Source organism: Mirounga leonina, unplaced genomic scaffold (genome assembly GCF_011800145.1).
Source record: "Mirounga leonina isolate KUSES-001 unplaced genomic scaffold, KU_Mleo_1.0 Mir_175, whole genome shotgun sequence".
Lineage (NCBI taxonomy): Eukaryota > Metazoa > Chordata > Mammalia > Carnivora > Phocidae > Mirounga > Mirounga leonina.
In genome coordinates this window covers 35,898,465-35,915,562 of record NW_023270453.1, presented here as the reverse complement: position 1 = coordinate 35,915,562, position 17,098 = coordinate 35,898,465, and the positions used below count along the sequence as shown (strand labels likewise).

Genomic DNA, 17,098 nt, shown 5'->3' with positions numbered 1-17,098 from the left:
TCTCAGGATAATTGAAGATGTGCAGATAAGCTCTTGCTGGGTCTGAAGAATTAGATGTAATTCAAGATCACTGGGGAGACAGCAAACTGTGTTTTCAGTTGAAGCATATCACCTGCTGCAAGAATAAACAAAGACTGGGCTCTGAGTCAAATTTCCTGGTATTTTCCTTGCTGAGGTGGCTTTTCTCATGAACACCTGCTCACCAGGCTTTGATGTGCTATCATTTCATTTTTCACTAGTTACTGGGCAGCTGGCAAATGGGATTACTTGAAGGATGGAGCTACAGTTTTAAAGTGTGCCAAGTAAAATATCTTACTATAGGATAATTTTTTCAAACAGAAGAGAATTTTTAAAATATTTACCAGGGGCGCCTGGGTGGCTCAGTTGGTTAAGCGACTGCCTTCGGCTCAGGTCATGATCCTGGAGTCCCGGGATCGAGTCCCGCATCGGGCTCCCTGCTCGGCAGGGAGTCTGCTTCTCTCTCTGACCCTCCCCCCTCTCATGCTCTCTCTATCTCATTCTCTCTCTCAAATAAATAAATAAAATCTTAAAAAAAAAAAAAAATATTTACCAGAACTAGAGTTTGAAGGATGGAGCGAGTCTACCTGAGACAGCATTGTTTCCAGCAAACCAGACTCACTTATTTTTCTCCATTCTAAGTTCACTGCGTTGTTAATGCCTGATTCAGATGCTTCAGCTGCAATCACCTTCTTCTCTTTTAACATTTTCTCCTGTTCTTCTATTTCCTGCAGATTAAATGTATTATATAACGTGCTACATCTTCTGTTAAATTATATCTCCAAATACCATCATTTTAGGCTTAGCTAAAAGTAATGGGTAATTATCAGCAAATGGTTAATTTCAAGTCTTCCTACCTCCAATGAAATCTTAAAACAAGTATCCTTGCTCTTACAATACACTCCTGCAGGATGCGTAGTTCAGCATCAATATATAAAAATCTTTGAAAAATATGGGGCGCCTGGGTGGCTCAGATGGTTGAGCATCTGCCTTCGGCTCGGGTCATGATCCCAGAGTCCTGGGATCGAGCCCCACATCAGGCTCCCTGCTCAGTGGGAAACCTGCTTCTCCCTCTCCCTCTGCCTGCTTCTTCCCCTGCTTGTACATTCTCACTCTCAAAAATAAATAAAATCTTAAAAAAAAAAAACTTTGAAAAATATTACACGCTTTGAGTCAAGGATTCAATAAAGTATCCTTTTGATAAATTTTGCATTTATTTTTAGATAAGGAGCTAAATATTAAACCTCACATTTTTGCAATATCCATGTATCAAAATCAATCACCCCCTAAGATTAAGATATACAGGGGAAGAAATTACAAGTATCCTATATGCGACCAAAATTTATAGTATCCCCGGCGAAATTACACTTACCAGCCCCATATCCCTACATTTTAATTCCTCACCTTCTGCAATCTTTCCTGTTCCCTTTCCTGCTCAGCTATGAGTAGTGATAACTGCTGGGCATGCTGTTCTTCTAGCCTCTTCCGCATTTCTTCAAAAGCTAACATCTTGCTTTTTAGTATCTCCTCGCCTTCTGAAAAGAAACACATCCCCTCAAATTTAGAAAATTTACTAATATCTGATACACAGTCAATTTAAATGATGCTTCTGACCAAAGAACATTCCTGGATCCGACATAACACAATCAAGGTAGAGCCAGGTCCCCACTCTGAGCCACATTCTCTTCCGCCATGCCCTTCATTTCAAGCTACCAAATGAAGGCCTGCTTATCACCACCATCCCCACTCACTCAACGGATCCCACCAGGATCTGAACCGATGGAGCCAACACTATCTATTCAGTCAAGATTCTCCTTACTCGGGGCACCTGGGTGGCTCAGTTGGTCAGGTGACTGCCTTCGGCTCGGGTCAGGATCCCAGGGTCTTGGGATCGAGCCCCACATCAGGCTCCCTGCTCTGCAGGGGGAGCCTGCTTCTCCCTCTCCTTTTGCCTGCCGCACCCCCCGATTGTGCTCTCTTTCTCTGTCACATAAATAAAATCTTAAAAAAAAAAAAAGATTCTCCTTACTCAAATTAACTTCAAGATGTGATTCTCGTCTACATCTCACCTCTATTCTGACTCTGGTCCTTCTCCAGGATCTCTGGTATTGTAGCTTCTAGTTTTATTTAGTTTTGATTTTTTAAATAAATGTTCCTTTGATAGTGTAAAGCTTCTCAGCTTCAGGTTCCAAAAAACATTGGATATTAAAATTTCAGATATTTAAATTACTAACTAAAAAATGTATTCAATCATTATGACTATGCAACTTACTGAACAGAAAGTAGTAAGATACTCTGAGATGTTGAAATACTAAGTATTACACAGATGTAGTACCTATTCATGAACCCATCACAATTTGGCTGAATTCAAAGAATCATTCTTTCCAAATATACAGTCAATGATTTTCACTGAAGATAAGCATATTATATTACCTATCTGCTATGGTATTCCCGTTTGTTGCTAAATACATTTTATTCAGCTACAACAATTTGCATTTGTTCATCTGCAATTTTTCATAGGTAAAGGGGAGCTGGAGGAGCAGGAGTAGACTTACAACTTTCAGCAAAAAAGGACAAAGCTCCTCAGCTCAACCACTCAACCAACAGCAAGAGTCCATTCAGCTCTATCTTAAGAATTTCATAAATGAGCGCTGTCCAGGAGCTCCTCTGAGAGCAAGCTGGCTGCCTCCGTGACTGGCGTCACCTCACTCGCGCTGGCCCTGCTCCTATTAAAGCTCTGCCAGGACTGCCCCCTGGTTAGCTTTGTGGACCTCTGGTATTCACAGAGACGGCCTCCAGCAACGCTGCCCTGTCCATCCAGATTATCCATACCGGCTCCCCAGAGAGCCACTGATGTTTTTATTACAATTCTTATTAAGTTACACAGATTTTCAACGGTCTGTCCCAACCCTATTTTTCCTATCAACCCTGTTATTTCTAGCGTGCAATTTTATAGAATGTGAAGTTTTTTTTCAGGAAGATACAGATCACATTAGAGCTGAAATGTTTATGTCCAAGAACTTCATTGACTTGACTCATTTCTTCCATATTAGTAATGAAGAATTATGAACCCTGACAACAAAGTAAGGAGTTAGAAGAAGAAAGACATGTTTTAACAAGTTGCTGTTAATAGGACACTAGATATGAAAGAAATTTGAAATAATTTTTATCCAATAAAGATGTCATTCTTAAAACACTACTTACAGAGCCTTATTTCTCTAATAATTTGATGTTAAAAGGTTCACTGAAGGACCAACTACATGAATATCTCATTACAAATGGAACAACAGACTGATGAAGATACTAGAAACCACTGTCCATCCAAAAGGAAGATAACATATTAATACACTAGATTAAAACTATGAGCGATGTTTCCTGCAAGAACTTTTTCTTCCAGTCATTAACAATATTCTCTGTGACACAAAGTGAATTGTGAAAGATTCATATTTTAAATAAGAGAAGGCTTTAAGAAAGCCTATCAAATGGCAATAAACTATAGCTAATTTTAGGTTATCTGATAAGAGAAATGAAATGAAGAACCCTGGTGAACAGATGAAGACAATTATTGTTTTTCAAAATGTCAATTAAAAGTATTCAATAAAGCTGCCATCTGCTTGGCAGGCATCAAACAATTCAGTTTCCTTACCTTTGGAACTACTGTCTAACATGTTACTCTTGTTGATGTAGACAGATCCCTTGGGGTATCTTTTTTCTGGCAAATGCTGCCTTTCCTGTTCAGCTATTCCAGTTGCTAAGACAAAAGGGCAGTTTTCTTTCTGCAAACTATCAATATCTAAATCAAGTCTCCGTTTAACTTTCTCAAAACTGTTATCCAAAAATGGTTCATTTCCACAGGACACTGTAGGGGTGTCCATCTGCTGTCTGGTATTCTGGTTTTGCATCAGTAAAGGAGATGGGTTTTTTACATCGTAAGACTTATTCAGTTCCATTTGTAAATTGCAGGCATTTTTCTCTAACACATTGGCTGACTTGAGTGCGCTCACAGTTCCGAAGTTCTGACTCACTACACACTGACTAGTGGCATATGGCTCATGCGATCTTGGCATTGCAGTACACATACCGTCCATTTTGGGTGGTCCTCTCCCATCAGATGTTAACTGACCTTCCATGACAGCAAGTTCATGAATGACCTTGTTTTCTAACTGATTTCCTGAAGACTGGCATACCTGATTTGATTTACCTAAAACCGCTTCCTGTATGGCTTCAGATGTATTTTTGCTGACATAAACCTCGCTTGGACAAACTCCTGCTAAATCAACTGGTAACTTTGGCACAGTTTCAGGTACATTTGTTTTTTCATCAGTATCTTGAACAACTAAGTCTACCGCCTGCTCTTTTCCTTTAGGACTTAACTCACAGGCATTTATTGGGTTATTTATAAGTATATGACATGCTGATGATGGCCTAGAATGCCTTCGATGCATTTGAGGACTCAGGCTTGGCTCTGGACTAGGTAATTTGGCATATGAACCAGTAAGACTTTTGATAACGTTACTTTCGGGAACAAAAGTGGGAATGACTTTAAAATCAGAATCAGGGTCTACAACAGTGCGATGGCCAGTTCGTACAGGTATGTCCACTTTAGAAAAGCTACCTAAAACAGACGCATTCATGCTGCTTGCTTGAGTGGAAGCACCTTGGAGAAGAACATTTGATTTATTAAGGCTTGGTTTGTCAGGAATCACTGAAGCACAGAGTCTGCTAGTCAACTGCGCCTTCTCCTTTCCATAGTCAGGCACTTTAACAGCCTCGTTTTCTTTATCTGAATGACTCTCGTGAACACGCCTCTTTGCACTACTTCTCAGGCTGCGTCTATATTGTTCTCTTTCTATATATTCCTTTGACTTTTTCATCAGGTTCTGAAGACTCATTATGTAGGGATCCGGAGTAACTTCCTCCAAAAGTGTCAGGTCCTGTTCTTCACTGGTTGGGAAGTGACCATCGGAGAGAAGACTCTCCTGAGGGATTGCTGAGGGGGTCTTTGCAGAAGCTTCATTTTCCACAGGGGTAACAATATCTGAACTACCATAGTGCTTCAGAGAATTAGCTAAATCTATCCCATCAGATTTAAATTGGTCCTCATGATTCAATGGCAAAATTCCAGTTATCTTTTCAAACTTTCCTAAAGTAGAGTGTTCAGTAGGGCTTGGCAAGATATTTGGAAATGTAGCAGGGACATTCAAGTTTCTGACTTCTGAATCATAGTAAACTGTTTCAGTCTCCCATGGATCAAAATCACTGGCATTAGGTGCTTTTCTAACCTGGAAAAGAAAATTTAAAAATTAATATTTCCTCACTGCAAAGAAAAGCCTTTGATTTCATTATTTTCTAAAATTGAAATAGAAAATTCAAATATTCTAATATTTGAAAACACAAACAAAAACTAAGATAACCTTTTTCTGGTGTATCCTGTATCACATGGAGCTCAAATTACTATTAAACATATCTACTGATTAAAAAATTTTTAAATAAAATAAAATAATTAAAAAAAATTAAAACATCTATTGGTCATCCTGGCCTATTTATTAAAAGAGTATAAGAAGAAAAGGAAATTATCTAATCTGATACAAATATGTACATATATGAACGGGTATACACACACACATATATTCACATATCCATGCACAATTTAATCTTGGAATAGATGGATTTTTTTTTTTGGAATAGATGGATTTTAACTCTCTTCTATATTATATATATTATTAAAGTCACCAACTGGTTCTCCTACGAAAGCTAAGGATACCAATATATGAGATAAATAGCAAGTAATTAAATTTCTTACATGAATGACTCCTTCTTTAACGAAGGCTAACTTGCCTAGGATATTAAGCAAAAATAATTCAGTAACAAGACTCCTGCCTCCCATAAGCTTACACCAGATTTCAATTAAAATCCTTCTATATGATGAGGCAAATTTGTATTAAGTGATAGTTCAACCATGTAGCTTAAGTTACTCAGAAATAAAAAAACTTTCTGGGGCGCCTGGGTGGCTCAGTCGTTAAGTGTCTGCCTTCGGCTCGGGTCATGATCCCGGGGTCCTGGGATCAAGCCCTGCATCGAGCCCTGCATTGGGCTCCTGCTCAGCGGGAGGCCTGCTTCTCCTTCTCCCATTTCCCCTGCTTGTGTTCCCTCTCTCATTGTCTCTCTGTCAAATAAATAAAATCTTTAAAAAAAAAGAAGAAAACTTTCAACTTAAAATCTAATTCATCAAAGCAAATTTCAATTTGATTAAGTGACAGTCATTTTAAATAGCAACCCGTTTAGAACAAGCAAAATAAGTAAAAAATTTATAAAATAAGATGAGAACAAATAACACACAAGAGAGCCAACAGAAAAAATAAAATTGCATTTTTCTGTCTAAATAATTTGACTTTGCAAAAGAATAAAAAGTGATGTAGGATGGTTTTTAAAGATTATACAAGCATATATTACACTGACAGAAATTATCATATTATCATATCAATACAGACGCCAGAATCCTGAATATTAAAAGATTTTTAGGTTGTTATGTATGTGTTTTTTTTTCCTAGACCATATGGCACTCCTGTTTTACCTTACAAATCCCAAGACATATAATGGTTTCCAGGTACTATGCAATAAACACCACAACAAAGTATACTTAGTCACAACCTCAAGACAAAATAAAACAAAAGGGAAACATATTCACCAAATCCATGAACATGTTCATAGCCTTAAGTAAAATAAATTGTCTCCTTAAAATATCTCGCATTTCACACTTATATATACAGCAGCTACAGCTATGTTTTTTTGTACACTACTAAAATGAGCCTTTGGTTAGAGAATTTATTTATTTTTTATTTTTTTTTACGATTTTATTTATTTGACAGAGAGAGACACAGCGAGAGAGGGAACACAAGCAGGGGGAGCGAGAGAGGGAGAAGCAGGCTCCCGCCGAGCAGGGAGCCTGATGCGGGGCTCGATCCCAGGACCCAGGGATCATGACCTGAGCCGAAGGCAGATGCTTAACAACTGAGCCACCCAGGCGCCCCTGGTTAGAGAATTTAAATAACAACAACAACAAAAATGTATCATAGAATGATAGGTTTTACAGGTAAAAGAGCCTGGAGACATCTATTTGTACGATACAAAATTTCTCTATCTGCATAATTAATTCATTACCCTCTAGTTTAACACTGTACATGCTCTATTAAATGTTGGAAGTTTTAAGACTCAACAATCTCATTAGTAGTATATTTGATATAATCCCTCACTGGACCAACAATGATATGCCATTTTTGTTTCAATAACAGGAAACATCTAGTAAATAAAAAAAAACCTGGGGCGCCTGGATGGCTCAGTTGGTTAAGCAACTGCCTTCGGCTCAGGTCATGATCCTGGAGTCCCTGGATCGAGTCCCGCATCGGGCTCCCTGCTCGGCAGGGAGTCTGCTTCTCCCTCTGACCCTCCCCCCTCTCATGTGCTCTCTGTTTCTCTCATTCTCTCTCTCTCAAATAAATAAATAAAATCTTTAAAAAAAAAAAACCTACACTTATTGTGCTACATATTGTGTATATATATATATATATTTTTTTTTTTTTTAATCTACTACACACAGAAAAATGAAGGTAGCAGTTAGTGGGAAACAGCCTAAGGTTCATTGTACATGTGTCATCTAGCTTTGAATCAGAATGATTAAACTAACAAGCAATATGTTATGTATGTTATATATGTGGTTTTTTTTTTCCTAGACCATATGGTTAGTTTAGGTCTAAGATGCATCTAGACAATTCTACTTACATAATCTAAATTGCATTTGTGTACTTAAGAGAATTTTACCAAAAAAAAATTGGGGGCAGTTATTTACTTTAGCAGAGAATGAGAATAAGGTCATTGACTCAATAGTCTGATTAGTTCAGAGGTAAACTACAATGGTCAATTCTCTCATTCTGTCACTGAGAATTCCATGTTTTTAGAGTCATAAGACACAGACAATAAGCAATTATATTCAGGGAAGGGCTCCATTGTCTAAGTACCCTCTGATTCAAGTACTGGGAACATTACTAACAAGCAACTGAATGTTCTTTGGAGTAACTGAAATGGAATATCACAAACCATGAAGATTCTCAAACATAACAGTAAAATATATTGGTAACTAACTAGTAAGTGCAAACATATTTCTGAGAAATTATCATTAATGCGTACCTCATGATTTCTTAATCATAATTTTAAAAAGCATACATTACACACCTGAACATTTTCAAGAAGTTCCTGGACACGAGTCAATAAAGCTTTCTTCCTATTAACATGCTTTCTTGTTTCTATATCAAGTGCTTTCTGCTTTTCTTGTTGCATTTCCTTTCTTTTCTCAATGTTAAGCTGCAAAACATCAGAAATATGTAATTATTTCTCATAAATATAAAAACATGTTAAAGTCAGGAAGCTTTGAATCAGAATGATTAAAACATGCAAAAGGTAAAACTACAGGGAAAGAAATCTGAACAGTGGGTGGGGGTAATGAGTGGGATGGGGCACGGGAGATCTTTCTGTGGGTATCTGTAATATCCGTATGGGTATGAGTTATACAAGTGTATGCCATATATCAAAACTCATGGACTTTTAGAACTTAAGAGCTGTGCATTCTACTGCATGTAAATTATTCTCAACCGAATAAAAAAGTTAAAAAGAAAAAACCTGTTCAATTATCAAATGCTCTAAAATGAGAGGTAAAATAAGTCCTTTTGGCCACCGCTGAGCTTTTCATTTGGCAGTATCTTACTCCACAAGGTCAGATTCTTCAATTTCTAATCTTCTAATCAGTGTACATTTTACCTCATTGCTATTTCAAGAAACTGTCTAAAGGCTTAATGATAAAAGAAAGAGATAATGTTTTATTTGCCTACAAAATCAGAACACATTTGGTCCCAGTTCATTGTACTTTCTATTAAAAATATAACTTACCTAAAAAATTGAAGTTTCTAAGCATTACATCTTTTTAGTGAATTTAAATCTTAATTATTAAGTTCTAAGAGGCTTAGTCACTGCATTAAGGAGTCAAGACTTATTTTAGACTAATGTAAAGACAAAACATATCATAAAAAATTATTCCAAAATTACACTACTCATCTATCACATACAACATAAAATCATGGATTAAGGTCCATAAGCATCAGATTTTGCTTATAAATCAGTAATTGATGGAGTCATAGACCCTAAACAACAAGGCTCAGATATTTTGGTCCATATTAAACTAACAAGCAATATGTTATCAAGGAGCTGATAAAATTGTTTTTAAAGATTTTATTTATTTATTTGTCAGAGAGAGAACGAGAGCACAAGCAGGGGGAGCGCCAGGCAGAGGGAGAGGGAGAAGCAGGCTCCCCGCTGAGCAGAGAGCCTGACGTAGGGCTCGATCCCAGGACCCTGGGATCATGACCTGAGCCGCAGGCAGACGCTTAACCGACGGAGCCACCCAGGTGGCCCTGTTTTAAAATTTTTATTTGCATGGTACCAAAGAATCATTCCACAATTAACTTGCTAATCAAAAAGGGGAAAATGTATACTTTGAAGAGTTATGTGGCAGTCACCACTTGTAAAAGCGAGTGTTCCAACTAAATATCACGAATAGAGGGACAAACAGATTACGTAACTTCTAACTTAACTTCATATGGAGCACAGGACATCAGCTCCAAAGAATTCCTGTTGGAAATGTTTAACCTGACTTTGATCAAACTTGTACTTTTTTTCTAATCAAACTTTTAGACTTAATTTCCAGTTTATATGAACTACAGGGACTAAAGGATAAGTAAAATATCACCACCGAGAAACAATTAGACAAATCCAAAATAAGGCATTTTCTGTAAGATAACTGGTCTGGTCTCCTTAAAAATTCACTATCGGGGCGGGGCGCCTGGGTGGCTCAGTCGGTTGGGCGACTGCCTTCGGCTCAGGTCATGATCCCAGGGTCCTGGGATCGAGCCCCGCATCAGGCTCCCTGCTCCTCGGGAAGCCTGCTTCACCCTCTCCCACTCCCCCCTGCCTGTGTTCCCTCTCTCACTGTCTCTCTCTCTCTGTCAAGTAAATAAAATCTTAAAAAAAAAAAAAAAAAGAGATATTAAAAAAAAATTTTTTTTTCACTATCAGGGCGCCTGTAGCTCAGTTGTTAGGTGTCTGCCTTCGGCTCAGGTCATGATCCCAGGGTTCTGGGATCGAGCCCCATATCAGGCTCCCTGCTCGACAGGGAGCCTGCTTCTCCCCCTCCCACTCCTCCTGCTTGTGTTTCTGCTCTCGCTGTCTCTCTCTCTGTCAAATACATAAATAAAATCTTTAAAGAAAAAGAAAAGAAAAATATAAATTCACTATCATTACAAAAAAAAAAAATGGGGGGACGCCTGGCTGGCTGAGTCAGTCTCGGGGTTGTAAGTTCAAGCCCCATGTTGGGCGTAGAGATTACTTAAAAATAAAATCTTTTAAAAAAAATTTTTTGAGAGGTAGAAGAGCTGTTCTAGATCAAAACAGATTTTGAAAACATAACAAGCTAATGCTATTTGTGAACCTGACTGGATCCAGATTAGAAAAAAAATAGTTATAATACACATTTTGAGCACAAATGCAGAAATCTAAATATGAACCAAATATTAGATGTTATTAAAATTATTCCTAATTTTCTTAAAGTGTGATAATGGGTTTTATGTGGGAGGATATCCTTATTTTTAGAATATGTATATCAAAATATTTAAGGGAGAAGTATTATGTATCCACAATTTTCAAACGGCTCAGCAATAAAACAAAAACAGTATGTATGTACGTATACACACACACATATATATATAAAATTATAAACACGATAAAGCAAAGACGACAAAAATGTTCAAAATTGTTGAATCTAGATGGTACATATATGGGTGGCCAAGGTACTACCCTATTTTTCTGTATGTTTGAAAATTTCATTACAAAAAGTTGGCAGAAAATATTGATCTTTAAACTCGTTATACATTTTTTTACTGTTCCTTTCAATTATATTAATTTTCTGATTTGAAATAAAGTCACATTTTAAAAACATCAAATCGTATGAAAGAGTCTATAATGAAAAGAGTGTCTTCCTTCTCATCCTGTACTCCTTTATCCTTCCTCAGAGAAAGAAATATTCTTATATAAAAATCCAAATAGTTAACATACATATATATGAGTACCTCCTATGATCCAAGTAGTGTTCTAAGCATTTTACATGTATTCGATCATTTAATCCTCAAAACAACCCTGTGAAGTAGGGGCACCTGGGTGGCTCAGTCGTTAAGCGTCTGCCTTCTGCTCAGGTCATGATCCCAGGGTCCTGGGATCAAGCCCCGCATCGGGCTCCCCGCTCAGCGGAAAGCCTGCTTCTCCCTCTCCCACTACCCCTATGTTCCTTCTCTCGCGTTGTCTCTGTCAAATAAACAAATCTTAAAAAAAAAACAAAACCTGTGAAGTAGATACTATTTTTATCCTCATTTAATAAATAAATGGACCTGTATGTTCGCACAGCAGGTAAGTAGCAGAGTAATGATTTATTTTTTAAAGATTTTATTTATTTGAGAGAGAGAGAGATAGCGAGAGAAAGCATGAGCAAGGGCAGGGAGAGGGAGAAGCAGGCTCCCCGCTGAGCACAGAACCCGACGCAGGACTCTATCCCAGGACCCTAAGATCGGGACCTGAGCCAAAGGCAGACCCTTAATCGACGAAGCCACCCAGGTGCCCCAAAAGTAATGATTTAAACCAAAACCAGAAGGCTCCAGAATCAGGCTTTTAACCACTATTCTACCCTGCTCCTGACAGCATGATGTGTGCAGTGATTTACAATAGACTGTGCAGAACATTCCATGCCTGCACATTTAGGTGTATTGTACTCGTTTTAATGGCATGAATGAGATCCTATAAAATGGACCACGGTCTGTTAAATTAGTTTACCACTGATGGACATTTAAGTTGTTTGTTAATCTTTTGCTATTTTAAACAATGCTACTGCATAACCTGTATGTACTTCCTCTGGCACACAGATGAGTATAAGTCTAAGACATTCCCAAAAATGGAATTGCTAAGTTAAAGTTATATGTACTTTAAAATTCTGATAAACACTACCAAAATAGTCTCCAAAAAATAAAGTCAAGTGCTCCTCTCAGCAAAAATGCAGTACAAGCTCCTTTTCCTCACAACCTAAGGAACACTAGGTCTTATTGGATCTTTGCCAATCAAGTAGATTAAAAAAAATGCTAACTCATTCGTATTTCGTTAATTATGAATAAGAGGCATTTTTTCAATGTTTATAAGCCTTCTTTTTTCTGTAAACTACTTTAGTGATTCACTATAGAAAAAAAGATTATTTAAAAATCAAAGAATGTTTGGGGTGCCTGGGTGGCTCAGTCGTTAAGCATCTGCCTTTGGCTCAGGTCATGATCCCAGGGTCCTGGGATCGAGCCCCGCATCGGGCTCCCTGCTCGGCAGGAAGCCTGCTTCTCCCTCTCCCACTCCCCCTGTTTGTGTTCCCTCTCTCACTGTGTCTCTGACAAATAAATAAAATCTTTAAAAAAAAATTTTTTTTAAATAAATAAAAATCAAAGAATGTTTACCAGCGGAGAAAGCACAGCCACTCCATGGAAGCGAATAAGTGAGATGCTTTCAGACTGGACAGGTAGAAAGCTCTCTGTGGATAGTGATGCCTCTTGGATTCTGGCAAGACTATTCTCACAGAACTTCTCATACTCCTCCATCTTCCCACAGTTACACTATAAGAGAGAAAAATGTCATTTTTAATATGGTGAAAAAAACAGATCTTAATTATTTGGCAAATTTTATTGAGCACTGAAATATTTCTAGAATTCACAATTCCTAAAATTGGCTTTCCCATAATTTTTTTTTTTTTTTTACTGATAAACAGCTAATTCTTTTTTTTTTAAGGTTTTATTTATTTATTTGACAGAGAGAGACACAGTGAGAGAGGGAATAAAAGCAGTGGGAGTGGGAGAGGGAGAAGCAGGCCTCCCGCAGAGCAGGGAGCCCGATGTGGGGCTCGATCCCAGGACCTGGAATCATGACCTGAGCTAAAGGCAGACGCTTAACGACTGAGCCACCCAGGCGCCCCTAATGAACAGCTAATTCTTAAGTATAGGTAAGCACCTCAAGATCCTACTCAGTTAAGCCTTGCTTCATATAGTAAATATGTCTAAACATATGTATATAAACCAATCTTTAAATATGACTTGTTTAAAAAAGTACTAAGAACCCACTGGTGAAAAATTCTTAAAGGAAAAAAAGTTCTATACCACTTTACTAACTTTAGATTATAAAATAGAATATTGTATTTTCCTTAGCAGGACTTATCTACACAAGAAAAACTAAATCATACAAAAGTGGAAATGCTTTTTTAGCAAAAAAAAAAAAAAAAAGATAAAAAGGCTATTTACATAAAAGAGGATATTTACTTTTAAAAATTATTTTGTTATCATGGAGTTCAAAGTCTATTATTTTCATATCTCAAAAATATACTTTAACTCCCTGGTCCCAAGCCAAATCAGCCAGAGGCGGAAACAGAATATCTACTGGCTCTCATAATTCTATTTCATTGTCAAAAATTGGAACCATCACCAAACTACTTAAAACAATCAGCCCAGTAATTTCACAATTTCTGGAAAATTGTGATGGTGGCTATAAAAATTCAAGGTAATCAGGAAGGATTAGCCAGCACGTTCGTTCATTTAGCCACTGTTAAATATTTGATTGCCTGTTTCCATAGCATTATGTCTGGCTTTGTTTCCTTTAAACAAGCAAGGGAAAGTAAAAAGAGAGACATCATCAGACTCATCAACAGCAAGGTTATGAACTGTGAAAACAGAAAAACTAATACAATAATGTTCCCTTAAGTGTTCATTTTCAAGCAGTTAATTAACAAAGAAGGGGGGGCAGAAAAATTCAACTAATGATGGGGGATAGGCAGAGATGAAATAAGATGGAGTAGGATACTGTCTTAAGCCTCAAGGCACTTAAAAGTTCAGTACATTAAAGGGTCAGGGACAAATTAGAGCACAACTAGAAATGAAGAAAAAGCTTCTTATGATTTGATTACGAAAAAAATAAGATATTGCTAATTTTGACCAATTGGTAGTCTTCTTATCAACAACACTTCTTCCTACCATCCCATTAATTCTAATTATTTCTATATTTGATTTATGCAAAGTGTGAGTTTAATTTCAAAGAAATGGATCTCTGGAGTGTAAATGAGATTGTTTTGCAAATTTATATTCATAAAACAAGCAAAAGTAAACAAACAAACAAACCACAACACCTTCCTACATGACAGTCATAGGAAGGCCTTATTTTCCAGTCTGGATTTCAACCCCCGTTATGCTGTCTTAACAACCAAAATATGCAGAAGCTAAAATGTAAGAGAAATTCAAATGATCCCATTTCTACTAAAATACTCAAAAATATTTTTTAACACAACCCCTGCACCCAGCATTACAGGAACGTAAATAGGTTACTCATACAATGAAAGAAATATACTTTCTACGGATACCCAAGCAAGGCATGAAATTCTATTTTAAAGGTCTGGGAAATGTAAGGAATAAATAAAATATTCTTATGGCAAGTTTTATTTTTTTTCCAACAACATCATATAGATATGCTTCATTGCTTTGGAAAGTTAAATTCACATCTCTTCAAAAGACCTGTATGTCATGCATATTACAGATGTACAGTAATAGATTATTATCACAGCATAACTATGGCATATAATAGTGCATTAAATACCCATATACAAGTGCTAATATGGTTGATTACGGAAATGACCAAATGATCCTAGAGCATGACTGAATTCTTCCTATCCTTCAGTCTCAACTTGGATGTCCCCCTCCTCAGGCCATCCCTGATGATCCCATCTACATTAACCCTACATCAGTCACTATCACATCACATTGCCCCGCTGTTTCCCAATTTTCGCAGCACTTACCACTATCTGAAATTATCTTTATTTCCTTGGGTTTTGTCTGTCTTCCTCCACCAAAACGTAAGCTCCATAAGCACAGGTACCTTTGCAGTCTTGCTCACCACTGAATCCCCATTACACAGAACAGCGTCAGCACACAGAAGGCACTTGATAAAAGTATTGAATAAATGAATTAGGGTAATCAGCTCAAACAATAAACCAGGAGAAACCAGGAGGAAAAAAGAGAGTGGACTATATAGCAAAGAAGCTAGCAAGGAAGAATGGAATTTAGAGAATGGTAGTTTCATGGATGACCCTATTCTCTGAAGAAACTGGTACCTCTAAACTGCAAAGGCAATCATTTAAAAAATGAGCATAATTGGGCACCTGTGTGGCTCAGTTGGTTAAGCACTGGACTCTTGATTTTGGCTCAAGTCATGATCTCAGGGTGGTTGTGAGATCCAGCACCTCCCCAGGCTCTGCACTGGGTGTGGAGCCTGCTTGGGGCTCTCTCTCTCCCTCTCCACTGCCCTTCCCCCTTTCTCTGTCTCTGTCTCTCCCTCTCTAAAAAAAAAAAAAAAAAGAGCATCGTATCCTATATGACTAAGCAGGAGGGCACTTCGTTTCTCACACCACAATTATCTGTCAGCAGAGGTTTTTTTGAATGGAGCCTTGACTACAGTGCCACCCCAACCACAAATCTACTGACCCATATTTTACCATCAGGCATTACTGGATTACTGGTCCACTTGAATTAATAATTTGTCAGCTGTATCAAGTTCAGACATGCCTAGTGTTCTCCATTTATACCATGACCCTTCACCAAATGAGCCTCTGCAAACCCCATAGATTCATCCTTCTGCTACCTACTCCTCACCAGTGTCCTACCAGAAATATCACTAAAGGGAATGGTAAAAGTAATATATAACAGATCTTGCCTTGATTTCAAATCCTAGCTGGTTGTTTATCCCTAAGTGCTCCCAAAGACATAATCTTTTTGTATACTCAATAAAGGGAAGGTTCCTTATCCAGGCACATACTAGCTGTGTGTTCTTGGCAATTTATTTACCATCTCTATGCCTCAATTTCCTCATACGTAATGCATGGATAATCAGAGTATCTGTCTCAAGAACTCAATGAACTAATACATGTATGGCAATTAGCATAATGCAGGACATGCAGAAAGCATCAATAAATGGGGACTGCCTTTATTATTAAGAGGATGATGATTATGATTTTTATCACGAGATTATGAATTCCTGGAGGGCAGCGACAGTGCTTGGATTCAAATGTAATTTTAAAACATGGAAAGGGGGACATCCTCCTCATTTCGTTGTTTCCAGACCCCTCCTCATCAATCTCTAGGCGCCTTCCACTTGCCTAAATTGGGGGTAGGGAACTGGGATTACAACCAGATAGAAGCAGAATGGGAATCACCTCGCAGCATCAGGGGCAATCAAGAGAATTTGCTTTATTAGCCTCAAGCTTATTCCCCTGAGTCTCAAAGGCGGAACAAACAGCATTCCTAGCTAGAGCCTTTGGTTGTGGTAACCGGCTTTCAGAATGGCCAGGGCACACCCTGAGGATAACTCCCTCGCCAGCATCCTGGGAGAAGAAAAACGGTCCAGTTTTATCAACAGGCGGTGATTCCCCGGCTCTGTCCCGAGGTTATTTGCCAGGGACCCTCTGCCTTAACCCCGGCGCCCCACGCCCACCTCCCCCAGCTCCTCTGCTAAGGCTCCATCCCGAGGGCCCACCAGGCAGCGCCAGCATCCGAGCATCACCTCCGCGCCGAGTGTCGCTGGTCCCCGGGCACCTGTCTCCTCACACCCGGCGCCTTTCTCTGGGCTCGAAGACCGGGAGCCCAGCATCTGCGTTCGGGTTCCGTACAGAGCTCACCCTCAGCTTTCAGGGAGCCAATTTCGCCGCCCCCGGTGGCCTCGCAGCGTGATCTGCGGATCTGTCTAGCCCCCGCCTTATGCACACACCTGATCTCCCACGGCCTGGTCACGCTTTTTTCCCCTCGCCCCGGGCCTAGTCAGGAAGCAAACAGCTCAATTTATGCTGACAGAGCGCAGCTCGGCCCGGCGCCTCCTTCTCCTTCTCCTCCCCGCCATATTACGGGTCTCTGGCGGCAACGCGGGA

The 17,098-nt window shown here is 38.6% G+C and overlaps 1 protein-coding gene across 4 annotated transcripts in view; it reads right to left on the bottom strand.

Moving 5' to 3' along the window:
- CCP110 (centriolar coiled-coil protein 110) overlaps positions 1-17,098 on the bottom strand; it is a 26,814-nt gene extending 9,716 nt beyond the window's left edge. Inside the window, exons 1-7 of one of the 4 annotated variants that reach the window (XM_035022375.1) lie at positions 16,942-17,098; positions 14,978-15,120; positions 12,603-12,758; positions 8,248-8,376; positions 3,665-5,300; positions 1,423-1,553; positions 572-746 (exon numbers count right to left, since the gene is read on the bottom strand). In XM_035022375.1, the coding sequence (XP_034878266.1) occupies positions 572-746; positions 1,423-1,553; positions 3,665-5,300; positions 8,248-8,376; positions 12,603-12,743 (2,212 nt within the window). In that variant the 5' untranslated portion in view covers positions 12,744-12,758; positions 14,978-15,120; positions 16,942-17,098. Of the gene's footprint in view, positions 1-571; positions 747-1,422; positions 1,554-3,664; positions 5,301-8,247; positions 8,377-12,602; positions 12,759-14,977; positions 15,121-16,737 lie in introns of all 4 variants that reach the window. The other 3 variants (XM_035022376.1, XM_035022377.1, XM_035022374.1) reach the window with 3 other exon arrangements.